At 41.3% G+C, this 14,708-nt stretch overlaps 1 protein-coding gene and 1 long non-coding RNA gene across 2 annotated transcripts; one reads left to right on the top strand and one right to left on the bottom strand.

Moving 5' to 3' along the window:
* Positions 1 to 1,290: 1,290 nt before the first annotated feature.
* Positions 1,291 to 3,329, bottom strand: LOC132467338 (uncharacterized). Its single transcript, XR_009528007.1, has 3 exons — positions 3,232 to 3,329; positions 1,820 to 2,377; positions 1,291 to 1,338 (listed from the first exon to the last, which is right to left on the bottom strand). It is a non-coding gene; the product is annotated as an uncharacterized LOC132467338 (long non-coding RNA).
* A 3,336-nt stretch (positions 3,330 to 6,665) lies between these two features.
* Positions 6,666 to 8,830, top strand: LOC132467052 (putative nuclease HARBI1). Its single transcript, XM_060064115.1, has 4 exons — positions 6,666 to 6,996; positions 7,322 to 8,152; positions 8,306 to 8,515; positions 8,618 to 8,830. The coding sequence occupies exons 1-4, from the start codon at positions 6,859 to 6,861 to the stop codon at positions 8,645 to 8,647; spliced, it is 1,209 nt and encodes a 402-aa protein (XP_059920098.1). The 5' UTR covers positions 6,666 to 6,858; the 3' UTR covers positions 8,648 to 8,830.
* The last annotated feature ends 5,878 nt before the right edge of the window (positions 8,831 to 14,708 follow it).

The raw sequence follows: 14,708 nt of genomic DNA, 5'->3' as shown, positions 1-14,708 counted from the left end.
GATGAAATGGAGTAAAGGACTCATCATGTTCTTCGTGTGATGGGGGAGTAATGTCCAAAATGGCTGCCAGATCCTTCTTCTTCTTCCTGTTCCTTGTCTTTGTATTCTTCCATTCCTCACGAAGCTTTGCTCTCTTTTGTTTTGGGGGGCTGGTTATGTTTCGTGGTTGGATTTCTCCTTTAGCTTTCTTTTGTTGATATCTGTTGATGGAACAGAGACAGCTTTTACATGTTTTCTACACAAGTGTACGTCTTAGAGAATGTTTAACCAACTTAATTTCCCTATTATAAAAGTATTTACTTTCTTCTTCTCTCCCTAAGGATCTCCTCATGTTTGGCTTCATCCTGCGCTAACCTTTCCCGGTACCTCTTTTTCCTTTCTTTGCTCATGCTTAAAAACTGACAAAAATCACAGATTAATGATCAGTGACTGTTAAAGGAGCATTTCACCGGTGGAGGCATGAATATGTATTGAAATTGGGTCCTATATGTAGTCCAATAATAAAATAAAATTCTAATTTGGTGCCGTCTTGACCGAGAAAAGGCAGAAAGTGACTTTTTGGCGCTTGTGGATTGAAGACAACAACTCCCACCGTGCACCACGATGCACAGCTTCGCTGGCCACTCCCGCTGATCTAGATCTCCGCCTATCGGACACCTCGCTGTTCCATCTACCAAGCTGATACCGCAAGACTGCTTGAAAATTATTTCACACAACATTTCTAGTGAGGGGTATTAGTTGGTGAACTCAGTGAATTAGTGAATTTCCACACTATAAGGCGCACTTCGTAAAGACTATAAGGCGCACTCCGTAAAGACGGAGTCATTTCGAAACCGCATCGAGCTGTAGAAACGCTGTAGTAAAAATTCAAGGCGCTGGTTCTCCACAGAAAAAAGTGGAGCGCATCAAGCCTGCGCACTGTATACAAACATTCAGTCACGAGGAGATTCAACCTTTTAAATCAGGGGTCTCAAACTCAAATTACCTGGGGGCCACTGGAGGAAGAGCTTGGCTGAGGTTGGGCCACAAGTACTCAAGTATTTATTAAAAAGGGTGTTTAGTATAATAAAAAAAAACTGTTCCAATTTTCTCAATATTTATTATTAACAGTTCATCAACAGTTCAACATTCTCAAAGTGCATAAACAGAACATAAATAAATTCCTCTGAATAAAAAAAAAAAAATTTAATTTAGAAAACAACTGTTCCAACCTTCACAGTATTTATTATTACATAACAGTTCCTCAACCGACATTTATTATTATTATTATTATTAAATTTGTAATGCAATGTAAACAATCTCAAAGTGCATGAACAGTAATTATAAACATAAATTCCTCTGGAAAAAAATGTAATTTTAATTGTACCTTTTTTACCCAGGGAAGTAAGAACAAGTCTCTTTTTTAAGTGAACATTGAACAGTTCTTCAGAACATAGGACTCTCTTGTCTACTTTTTGCAGCCAGAGACCTGACAGCGCTCCTCCACACCCTCCTCTTTCAATTTTTTTTGCACAAGTGCAACAAGTCCATTCTTCCTCCCTGTCATTGAAGGCGCTCCGTCTGTAGTTATCCCAGCCAACCATTTCCATGACAGACCAGAATCCGAGAGGGCATCACACAGCTGGCGGAATATCTCCTGCGCAGTGGTTTGGCCACACATAGGGATAACCCTGAGTAATTCCTCCGTTACATGAAACTTATCATCAACACCACAGACGTATATTGCCAGTTGGGCAGTGTCAGTGGTGTCTGTGCTCTCATCCAGGGCCACTGAGTAGGCCTACGCACGGAAGTATTTTGACTTTGTCACGTAGTTGACCATAAATGTTACCTGACAGCTCGGTAACACGCTCTGCCACTGTGTTAGGTGACAAGCTGATGCTGGCAAACTGAGCTCTCTTTTCGGGGCAGACAATACTCGCAGCCTGCAACATACACTCCTTAATAAACTCGCCTTCTGTAAAAGGCTTTCCTGCCTTAGCGATCATTTCGCTCAGTGTAAAGCTGGCCTTTACTGCTTTATCAGCCTCGTCGGTTGGTTTCCTAAAGAGAGTTTGTTGCCAGGTGAAACATTTCTTTAGGTCTGTGACTCGCTTCTCCCTCTCATCTCCCCGGTATTTTGCATACTCCTCGGCATGCCTCGTTGAGTAATGGCGTCTGATGTTGTATTCTTTGACAACGGCAACTTTTTCAGCACATACAAGGCAGGTAGGGGTTCCCCTGTGCTCAACAAAAAAATATTCTAACTCCCACCTTTCATGAAATTGTCTGTGGACATCGTCAACCTTTCTTTTCCCACTGGGTTTTGAGAGGGACATGATGTGACGCTACGCTTCCACTTGGTGTCACTCCGTTGCTTGCTGCGTTTCCTAGCAACCTGTAGGAATGCGCGATATATACGATATACGATATCAACGATAAAAAATGGCCTACGATAGAGATTTTAGTTATATTGCTCTATCGCGATAATGCATGTTTGACGCGAGCTGCAACCGTCTGCAACGCATCGTCCGCGAAATTTAAAAAGAGCCACGAGCTGCAACCAGCTGCATTGCATCATCCGCGACCCGCAAAATTTAAAGAGCCACGAGCTGCAACCGGCTGCAACGCATCATCCGAGACCCTCAAAATTTAAAGAGCCACGACCCACGAGCTGCAACCGGCTGCAACGCATCATCCGCGGCCCGCGAAATTTAAAGAGCCATGAGCTGCAACCGGCTTCAACGCATCATTGTCATCTAAGCAAATATGGCTGAAAGCGAAACGGAGGAGGTGGTGATTGCGCTCATTTCATGTTCATTTTAAAATTGTATGCGTTCACTTTGCACTTTTATGTTTTAATATCAAGTATCTGTGCATTTAAAATAGCCATGCCTAATACTGGACGTATTTCCCTAATTTACAGTATCAGTTTCTTTATTAACAAGACACCACCAGTTTTAATTTAATTAGTGAAGTATACGTCATTACACAGACGATTTTTTTCTTTGTTAAAGTCTCTGCAGCTACAACATTATGTTGTATGATTACAGTTTTGCACAATAAATGTTCTCAAAACGACATACTATGTTTCTTTCTTTTGTTTTATACATTTAGCAGTTCCTTAGTCTATGTAACCTGTTCTGAAATGGTTCTATTATGATTTATATATCGTGATATATATCGTTATCGCAATAGGTTGCAATGTATATCGCAATATGGATTTAGGCCATATCGCCCATCCCTAGCAACCTGGCTGGCTGCCTGCTATGGTAGCCCATGCGGGCCAAAGCGCGTTTGGTAAAGACACGCGGGCCACATTAACATAACATACTGACGACCACTCGAGGGCCACAAAATGTTGGGTGGCCCGCGGGCCTCGACTCTGAGACCTCTGTTTTAAATTGAGCAGGAATACTTTTTAATGTACAGTTAGTTATTACATTTATCAAGGGGCTTTATTTAAAGCTACAAAAATAATACAAATAAAATAATAAATAAAAAATTCAACACAACTCTGACGTCCCCCAGCTGGTGGGGAGTCACTGCCATCAAGCGTTTCAGACGTCCACACGAATCCTAACACGAAACCGCATAGGTCCGGATAGATTTGAAACCACCTCCGAGGGTGGTTTCAGAAATGTGCGGTTTCGGGCACCGGATTCGCCGGCTCTGTCTGGACGGTCGGCCGAACGGACAAGACTTATGCGGTTTCACCAAAAAATCGGCTTTGTGTGGACGGGGCCTTAGAAGGCGAACACACGTTCACCAAGACGGGGAGACAGCGCCGGGCCACTTACGCCACTATCTGCCAATGGATCGTGGATGCCTGGGCTGATATATCAGTCTCAACTGTGGTCCAAGCTTTCACGAAGGCAGGAATAATCACTGAACTGCCAGGCAACAGCAGCGACACTGACTCGGATAATGACGAGAGGGTGCCGCCGGGCATGTTGGATGCCGTACTCGCCCAACTGTTCAATTCGGACACTGAAGAAGAATTCGAGGGATTCGTGGACGGGGAATGAACTGAAAAAGTGAGCTTTACGTGTTATACATAACCAGACATGGGGGACTCGAGTCACATGACTTGACTCGAGTCAGACTCGAGTCGCAAATTTGAGGACTTGAGACTTGCTTGACTAACACTGATAAAAGACTCGACTTGACTTTGACTTGGTCTTCATGACTTGAGACTTGACTTAGACTTGAGACAGATGACTCGAAATGACTTTTCTAAAGTTAGATTATAGGTTGGATATGTGATTTGCGATACGCCAGCAGATTTTGAAAAGACGCAACTCAAATGGTCCTACCCCCTCTCCTTTAACGCTGACTCTGACTCCACCCATTCCAAGTACATGGACGCGCAATCACACAAGAGCGCGAACACAGATGCGCGAAAGTGGGCCAGGGCAGGCTAGCTAGGTTGGAGTTTAGGGTTGTATTCTAGCGCTAGGTCCAAATGTGGATTAGCTAGTAAACTAGCTCCAGTAGCTACCGCAGGATAACAACAAACAGAAGCTTGCTCTGGCACGAGCTTTGAGTACGTGAACGTGCACGAAGAGGTCACGCGCGGGGGGAGGGGGAGTGCAGTACGACCGTTTGATTGACGTACTTACTGTCCAATGCCACTCGGTGTTTCTGAAAATCATTGGCTGGAGTTTTTCGAGCCCTGCCCGTTCCACAGATGATTAACTTGTTTAATTTTCATGTCAGTAGGCTACTTCTAACTCAGTGGTTTTAAGTGTATTTTTGTTCAAGGTGGAGGTACGAGTTATAGCAGTCCCTGCATCAAGTGCACCTCTTGAACGTGTGTTCAGCCATGGTGGGGTGATAATGTGACCGCATCATTCAGAACTCAGTGACAAAGTACTGTCAAATTATTTTTTTTGCAAATGCAATGCATTGTAAGTCGATGTATGTTGCGAGGCAGCAAGATTGCTACCAGCTTTCAGGCTTGTGTGTTACTATTTCCCCTTCCTACAGTATGTGTATGTGATATTACTTTTGAAATATTCATTTTTTTCATGTCTGATGCCATGTGTTGCAAATAATATTCTACAACATCGAAGGAGATTGAGTGATTGACTTGAACTGTTGTCGTATACAGCTACCTAGAGGTTATATTTGATTCTGTTCATAGGTTGGAGGTAATGATCATAAAAAACATTTTCAAACTATGCACATAATGGTTTTGGAATGTTTTGAATAGTTTGAGTTATTGTTATTGTTAAGACATTGTTATTGTTAATGTTGAAATAAAACTCAACTTATGAACCACTCTCTTTACCGATTTTTAAAAAAATGAAAAAACTGGGTTAGATCATCAGATTTTTGTATGACTTGACTTGTGACTTGCTTGACCTGAGCAATGACTTGACTTGTGACTTGCTTGATTCTCACCACAGTGACTTGGGACTTGCTTGAGACTTGAAGGTTATGGCTTGAGACTTGCTTGTGACTTGCACATGAATGACTTACCCCCACCTCTGTACATAACTGAACAATGTTGAGTTATGCACTAACGTTTGAATTAGCGGTATCAGACTGTGTTTCTTTTACGTGTTTACAACTGAACAAGGCTGGGAGATATTGTTAATATGCACATTAACGTTTGAACATCGTTACCATGGGAGTAAACAGAGTTGTCAGAATGCTTAATAAAGTTTTACTTTATTTGACTGTTTTGTGGACATTCCCTTTAGCACAGCTCAATCTAGTCGATGCATAACGCAACCCCAGTCAAACGTTTGACTTCAGTATCTTCTATTCTATGCGCCTTATAATCCGGTGCGCCCTATATATGAAAACAGTTCTAAAATAGGCCATTCATTGAAGGTGCGCCTTATAATCCGGTGCGCCTTATAGTGCGGAAAATACGGTAGTCCTCGTTTGTACTTCTTTCGAAATGGTGAACTTTTGCATGGTGCCATCTTCTATTTCAGATCCAGTACCCTCCGCCATTGTAATTCAGTTTTATCAACAGCCTCTGTTAGCTTAGCTTCAGACGCTGTGGATGTTAGTTTCTGCTGGTGAAGTCACACCCACTGGCACTGGTCTAATAGGTCTGTAGCGTCAGTGGGTCTCACCCCCTAGAGGGGGGTGGAACTAGTGGTTGTAGTCTTACGAGAATCATCCCCTCTTACACTGAAAAAAAAGATACATTGGATTTACTCAATTCAATAGTGGACATCGGTTGCACATAAAATATTTGCTTTGGCCTAAAGTTACAGAATTATGTTAAATCAACAAAAACTACTAATGTTTAATCAACACAATTACTTTGTGTTGATACAAAGTTATTTAAATAACTTAAATTAAACCCTTCGATCACTTTAATCCAACTCAATTCACTCCATTATATTGAGACACTATTTGATCAGTTAACTTTAACATGATCTGTAATAGGTGTCATTTGTCAATTACGTTTTCATTATTGTAATAATTAAATTACATTTTATATAGATAATTTAACCAAACTATAAAACAGTTTAAAAATAAATGTATCAAATTACAATTAAAAAATTCTCTTCTTATAACTTTTACTTTTAATAACATTACCCACTTTGCCCATTTAAAATGATGAAACAGTGTTACGTCTGGGGGTTATGTATGCTGTATGTTTGTAGGCATGTCTTGTTTGGTTCTGTTTTGTGGTGTTCTTGGCTGTTTCCCAAAGTGAAGGCTGCAGCCTTGATAGGACGCGTCCTTGCTAGTCGCGTCCTATGGAGATGAGACTAGAGTGCTAGCTCGAGTGCTTCCTAGCGTTTGTAACGTCGGACTTTGGGAACGACTTGCTAGTGTGGATGCGCTTCCGCTTCCGCTTTTTAATACTGCGTTTCCGCTTGTAAACACCTGTTCACTTCTGAAAAAAACATGGAAGCAATGAAGCTGGTCAATATTTTTTTGCTGTGGTCTGAGCTGGAGGAGGACTCCGAAAGACTCCATCGACGGAGGGTTGAACGGAGGAGACGACGTCTCTATTGTCGGAGTCTCTACCATCAGAATGTCGAGGTATGTGAGCTTTGAATGTCTGAATTGTATTGTATTGAATTGTTGCATTGACGATAGTGCTGCTTCTCATGTCTTTTCTTTGGGGCAACGCATATTCTAACGCATATTCTAATTGAACATGGTGGTCTAGCTGATGGTTTATCAAAATCATAGTTTAAGCTTCATAAGTTTGCGCAATTATTATTGCCAGTGGGGTGGGGGAAGGCTATTCTTATGACAAGCCTATTCTTATGACAAACATCTCAAAGAATACTACATGCATGTATGAAAAAAGAAATCTATATTATTTACCTATCTATCTATATTTGCTCATCTGTTGTTGCAGGCCAGGCATTACTGCCAAATCAATGCCACTGTGCCGGTGCTGCAGCGCTTCTTCCAGGGAGAGGACACCCGCCCTGATTTCAGGCTTAGCCGGCAGGCTATCCGGGTCCTCCTTGGGGTCCTCCAAACGGAGCGACAGCACAGTTGGCGGCCCACCATGGAGACCCTGGTCTTTTTGTTTTGGATTGCTACTGGCGCAGCCTATCGGGTTGTGTCCAGAGCTTTTGGCATTCCATTGTCATCTGTCCAAAGAATGGTGCATAGCATTGCGGAGGAGGTGGTAGCTGTCCGGGGCAGTTTTATCAAGCTGCCATCAAATGATGAGGAGGTCAAGGCCATGGGGGAAGGGTTTGCCCTGCTGGCAGGGCACCCTGCTTTCGCCAAAGCAGCTGGGGCCATCGACGGGTCCCACATCCAAATTAAATGTCCTGGTGGCCCTGATGGTCAAGACTACGTGAACAGGAAGTTGTATCCATCCATGGTGCTGCAGGCAGTCTGTGACCATCAGGGTCGCTTCATTGACACCTTTGTGGGCTTCCCAGGAAGCGTGCATGATGCACGCATCCTGCGAAATAGTTTGATTTACCTGGCTGGCAATTACCCTCCACCAGGCTATTTCATCTTGGGTGATGGTGGCTATCCATGCCTTACACAGCCGATGGCCCTTATCACACCATATAAGCGGCCACTCAGAGGCATGGCAGAGCAACGGTTTAACAGTCATCACTCTCGGGCCCGCTCAATTGTTGAGCGTGCCTTTGGGATGATGAAAACCCGCTTCAGGTGCATCTTTTTAGAGGCACTTGAAGTACATAGTGAGTTTGTGCCGAAGGTATATGTAATTTCATAATTATCCATATTTGTCTGTTTAACTTTCTTATTGTACATTGTAATTGTAAAAAAACTTTTATGGATTAACCTAATTAGTACACCTTCATTTACATCAACGTTCCTGTTTGTCTCTTTAAACCTTTTCCTTGTGCAGGTGGTGACTGCGTGTGCAGTACTGCACAACATTTGTGTTGGTGTGGGCGATGAGCTCCCAGTGGAGGATGGGGCCATGGAGGGAGATGACCCTCCTCTTGAAGAAGAATGTGGCACGGAGCCACAGAGTGGAGCTCCTTGGCGTGCGGCCCTGGCCAATGCCATTACCCCCCTTGAAGTGGCTCCACAGGACCACGACTACTTTGTTCTGGTAAATATGATAAATATGACAACCAACATGTCACGGTCAGGGATGTCATCTGACCGTGTCACAGATTCAGTACTAACCTAAAGATCTCCCTTCTTTCCACAGCCTGTGACCGGACCAAGACATACATTTTAACATAATTTTTTTTGGTATTTTTTAATCACTTTTGTCCGTTATGAATGTGTTTTTTGTTGTGGTTGATCAAATCGTCTTTATTAAAAATAAATCCATTCCTTTTTTGTCCAACTAAGTGAAATTGTCTGAGAACTTAATTTATGCATCACATTTACAGTATGGTTGATTATTAATTATGCAGGGGAAAAACGACAAATAAAGTGTTGATAAACATGTATTTATTTGTATAGATAACTGATCGGATCTCCTTCGGATCGGATCTCCTTCATTCATTCATACATACATATACATACACACATACCATCCTTCATTCATTCACGCCTCTCAACCAAACGCTCAAGGAGAGAGAAAAAACGGTCAAACCGCTCCCTTGACTCCACCTCTCTCCTCTCATCCGCCTGCCTGCCGCTGATAAAGAATATCCTCCCTCACCAGAATCAGGAAGGGATCCTCCCTCCCTCTTCTCCCTGCTCCTGCTGCACCCGCTGCTCCTTCCCCTCCCTCTGCTTCAACTGCCCCTGCTGCTTGTAAATAAATATCATTGTGTGATACCTGGTTTCGCGGTTTTGTGCCACTGCACCCTCACCCTACGTCTGTTGCCTTATGTTGCGCCCTTCAAATGAGTCACCACCAGGGGGCGTAACAAACAGATATACAATTATAATAGCAGTCATGTTTATTCCTGCAATAACTTCAACAGCAAATAGAGTATTGATGAAAAAGTCTACAGTAACAACTGTATACTATCAAAACTGGTTGTAAGTGGAACAGCCACACCACTGCAGTCCAGGAACGCGGAGCTGTGCCTTACTTTACCGGGGTAGTCAATTCTCCTCACTGGTGAATTTACATTTTTAGGCTTTGAGCCTGGTAAGAACCCAGATGTAACAACAAACCATAATGTAATTTAAAAAAAAGTCCATACAGCAATAATAACAACAATAGATGCAATGATAATAAGTCAAAGAACTTTACAGTAATAACTGTAAAACATCAAAACTGGTGGTAAGTGGAACAGCCATACCACTAAGTCCATGAATGTGGAGACATAAGTGTCTTAAACATGTTAGTCTGTTCTCACTGGTGCATTTTAGTTTTTAGGCTTTGAGCCTTTCTTGATAGTTCAGCTGCATCCAACTCCATGATGAGCTTTTGAATGACTTCAAAGGTGTAGCGGAGCTTTGACGGATAGCTCATGTTGAGGGTGTAAAAAAGCCCAAACAACATGGCTGCTGCAAGTGCCACCATCTCCAGATCTTGAAGTGCCACTTGACCCTCGATGATAACACCCACATCCGAAACTAAGCTGTTGGGAGTCTCTCTGATGACATAAATGCCAACGGTTGTGCCCTCTATGGCCCCGAGGGTGTTGGCGTCAGTCAAGTCCTGGTGAAAAGAAAATATAGGATTTAGTTTTCTTTTTTTAAAACGCAACCTCATTTGGACAATTTTTTCTTTTGAAACATGTTTTTTTTTCAAATGTGGCAAAGAAACACCCACAGTGCACACTCACCATGTACTCCTCCACCAGATCCTCAGGATCCTCGTTGAGATAAATGCAGAGGGCTTTTATAATGGCCTCTCTGCCAGCATCGATATCATCCTAAAGAATGACAACATATTGAATATTGTCAATCTTCTGACCTAATGCCATACTTTATAATATGTTATAAAGTTCTAACCGTCATCATAGCAGCCATGTCTCTGAGCTTTTTGCCCTGCTGCCCCGAACGCTTCTCAAACACCCTGAGCAGACTTGCAGAGTTCAGGTCGATTTGTGATATAAACCTTGACTGTAGAGGCATAGTGGTGACACGCTTGAACTCTGCGTTTATCTGTTGGTAAAACCATGAACACACATTTGTTACACCCAAACCACACATTCCGAAATTCACAGCATGCACTTGTTAATCATCATTACATTTTTTTAACTGCATCCTAATGGAGCCAAGCATTATTCTTACAGTTGCACATAATATCTTAAGCACAAGTCAGCATTAGCCTAGGCTTTGTAAACGGGCATGTAACTAGTTATGGTGGGCCCCCTTTGCTTTCATGCCTGACTATTTACAGAGTCTAGGATGTGTATTAACACCAGATTTTCCCCCCAGGACACAGTACGGCTAGGAATCAATAGGAGATATTCACTGATTTTCTCAACAAGCATTCTCCAGAATCGTTGACTACACCTGAGTCAGTGAATTTTATTTTTTAATTACCATTTTCACTGACCAAAAAAGGCAGATTCTCACCACAAAAACTTGAGCCCACAGAGACAGCCTTGACTCTGTTCACAGCCTGAGTTTGCTTGTCAATCTGCAGAAAAAAAAGACTGAATATTTACAAGCAAAAACAGTATGAACTGGGAGAGTACGGTGTGAGGAAAATATTCTACTTTTAAATGGCTGATGAGTCAATGGAACCATGTGCTCTCTCTTCAATGTACATTCATTCAATAGTTATACTCACAGAAACAAAACTCAGGAGGTTGAGGCTGATGCTGCACCAAATACACAAACTATGGTGTAAAATGTATTTTCTTTTGCAAAAAAATTTTTTTGGGTTATTTTGAGTGAAGATATATTACTCACCAACACAGAACTTGACCCACAGAGGAGGTAGTTAGTCTGAAGGCATCTGCAGCAAAAATACAGAAAAAAAACACTTCTTACTCACAAAATGGCAGAGAAATTATACACCCAGTCACTTCAGATATAGAACATGTGCTATGTTATTTATTAAATTGTTGTGCATGTTACAGTGTCTTCTGCGTCTCTCACACACACACACACACACACACACACACACACACACACACACACACACACACACACACACACACACACGCACACACACACACACACAGGAATTCCGTTGCGATGGGTTTCCTCCATCAGCGATTTATACAATATAAACAAATTATATAAAACAAAACCCCCACACAAGAACTAACCGTATCAAACTCATACCCGCTAAATTATAGTTTTCTTTGCATGGAAAATTATCATTTAAATCCACAAACAACATATGTGTAATCCGGGGCATATAAAGACTGGGATCAGAAAATAATTACTTTCTCTCCATTAACTCCCATTCATTTTTTTCGGTCTCATAAATCCCATGAGCAATGGCGACTTACGAGCTATATTCTCACTTTGACGGACGGACGGCTACCAATGCTAAGAAATTAGCACAGACATTAACCGCGCTTTTTCGTAATGGCGTCAGCTAGCAAATAACCTCATCATGGCAGTTCATTAACTTATGTTAGAAACTCTACAAACATTAAACTACATTTAGTTATGCACCATTGACCATTGACCAAATAAACACAAACACTTTCTGTATTCTCACTTTGACGGACGGACGGCTACCAATGCTAAGAAATTAGCACAGACATTACCCGCTTTTTCGGAATGGCGTCAGCTAGCAAATAACCTCATCATGGCAGTTCATTAGCTTATGTTAGAAACTCTACAAACATTAAACTACATTTAGTTATGCACCATTGACCAACATTCAAATGTATTTGACATTAAAACTTACCGTGCTGAGCAGAGGTTTCAAACGTCTGATGGTCATCCAAAATCGATGTGAAGTGAACTTCAAGTTCTCCCGGCTCGCAAAGCGGGAATGCGGGATTGCACGAAATATCGCGAGAATACATGAAACTATCAAATTACTACTGAATTTGATAGTTTAATTATTGCTGGTGATTTTAACATTCATATAGATAAATCAGAGGATAAGAGAGCCAAAGAACTCTCGGCCTTGTTGGATGTTTTTGGCCTTCAACAACATGTGAAACATCCAACTCATAATCGAGGTCACATTTTGGACCTTATTATCACCAAAGGTCTAAACATTTTTAATGTTATTGTAACTGACATTGCCTTATCTGACCATTCCTGCATATTCTTTGATATGTCTATCTCTCCGGTTACTCAAATCCTATCGGAAACAATTACAAAGCGACATTTCAATGAAAATACTAATGCACTGTTTATGGAGGCCATCTCCTTGGCACCCACTACGACTCCTATTTCAACCTCAGTCAATGACCGTCTACAGGATTTCAACTCCAAAATCAAAAAAGCTATTGATGCTATTGCGCCGATTAGGGTTAAATCCATCTCGGGCAAGCAAAAAGCTCCCTGGAGAACTGCTCCAGCTGTAAAGGAACAAAAAAGGAAGTGTCGCAAAGCAGAGCGCAGATGGAGAAAATCAAATCTCCAGGTCCATTATGATACCTATAAAGAGAATCTTCAAATATATAATACAGTAATAAGAAGCGCCAGAGAATCCTTTTTCTCTAAGATCATAAACAATAACATCAATAACGCACGCATCCTTTTTAGCACTGTTGATAAGCTAACAAATCCTCCAGCTTCAATTGCTCAGGAACTCCTGTCGACTAATAAATGCAATGAGTTTGCATCCTTTTTTAGCAATAAAATAGAAGGCATTAGACAAGTTATTAACTCCGCCTTGTCCGGTACGAAAAACATGTCACCTTTGTTCCCAGAAAAGGATAATACAATAACTATGACACAATTTAACACCATCGACTATAAGACTCTCGATGAAATCATATCACATCTTAAACCTTCCACCTGTGCCCTCGATGTTTTACCTACAAGTTTTTTTAAGAATATTTTTAGCTGCTTGGCGAGTGAATTAATACAAATAATCAATAATTCCCTCCTATCAGGACAATTTCCTGAAACCTTGAAAACTGCAACTATTAAGCCTTTATTAAAAAAGAGCAGCCTAGACCCATCTTCACTTAACAATTATAGACCCATATCAAATTTACCTTTCATAGGTAAAATAATTGAAAAAGTTGTTTACCAACAACTCAGCAACTATTTAACCGTAAATGACCTCTTTGATAACTTTCAATCAGGCTTTCGCCCCTTACATAGCACTGAAACGGCCCTTATCAAAGTCCTAAATGACATCCGTTTAAATACAGATTCCGGAAAAATGTCAGTTTTAGTTTTACTAGATCTTAGTGCTGCTTTTGATACTGTAGACCATAATATTTTAATAGACAGACTCGAAAATTGGGTTGGGCTTTCAGGCACTGTCTTAGATTGGTTTAGATCCTATCTACAGGACAGAAACTACTATGTCTCCATTGGCAATTTTGTATCTAGTCAAATTAAAATGGCATGTGGAGTTCCCCAAGGATCAATCCTGGGCCCTCTTCTATTCAATCTCTACATGCTTCCATTAGGACACATTCTAAAAAACAACAAAATTGCGTACCACAACTATGCGGATGACACTCAAAATTATATAGCCCTGTCACCAAACGACTATCGTCCCATCGACAATCTCCGTCAATGCATTGAACAGATAAACAGCTGGATGAGACAAAATTTCCTCCAGCTTAACAAAGATAAAACTGAGATAATTGTCTTTGGTGCAAATGACAAAAGATCAAAAGTCAGTGCCTACCTTGATTCTCTCTCTCTTCAAACTAAAAACCAGGTTAGAAATCTTGGTGTAATTCTAGACTCTGATCTAAATTTCAACAGCCACATAAACTCAATAACCAAATCAGCCTACTATTACCTGAAAAATATAGCAAGAATTAGAGGCTTCATGTCTAAACAAGACCTTGAAAAGCTCATCCATGCATTTATTTCGAGTAGGCTTGATTATTGTAATGGTCTTTTGACAGGCCTTTCTAAAGGAGCTGTTCGTAAATTGCAACTTGTTCAAAACGCTGCTGCTAGAGTCCTAACAAAAACAAAAAAAATTGAACATATTACACCTATTCTCAGATCTCTACACTGGTTACCAGTTTGTCAGAGGATTAAATTCAAAGTACTCCTAATAGTCTATAAATCGTTAAATGGTCTCGGGCCAAAATACATGTCAGACCTCCTTTCACCTTATACTCCAGCTAGACCCCTAAGGTCAGCTGGGACTATTAATCACTCCAAGAGTGAAAACAAAACACGGTGAAGCAGCTTTTAGATATTCTACCTCGTGCAAGTGGAATAAACTCCCTGATGAACTAAAACAAGCCGAAACTCTAAATATCTTCAAA

This window comes from Gadus macrocephalus, chromosome 1 (assembly GCF_031168955.1).
Source record: "Gadus macrocephalus chromosome 1, ASM3116895v1".
In the NCBI taxonomy this organism is placed as follows: Eukaryota; Metazoa; Chordata; class Actinopteri; order Gadiformes; family Gadidae; genus Gadus; species Gadus macrocephalus.
This window is presented reverse-complemented; position numbering and strand designations above follow the sequence as displayed.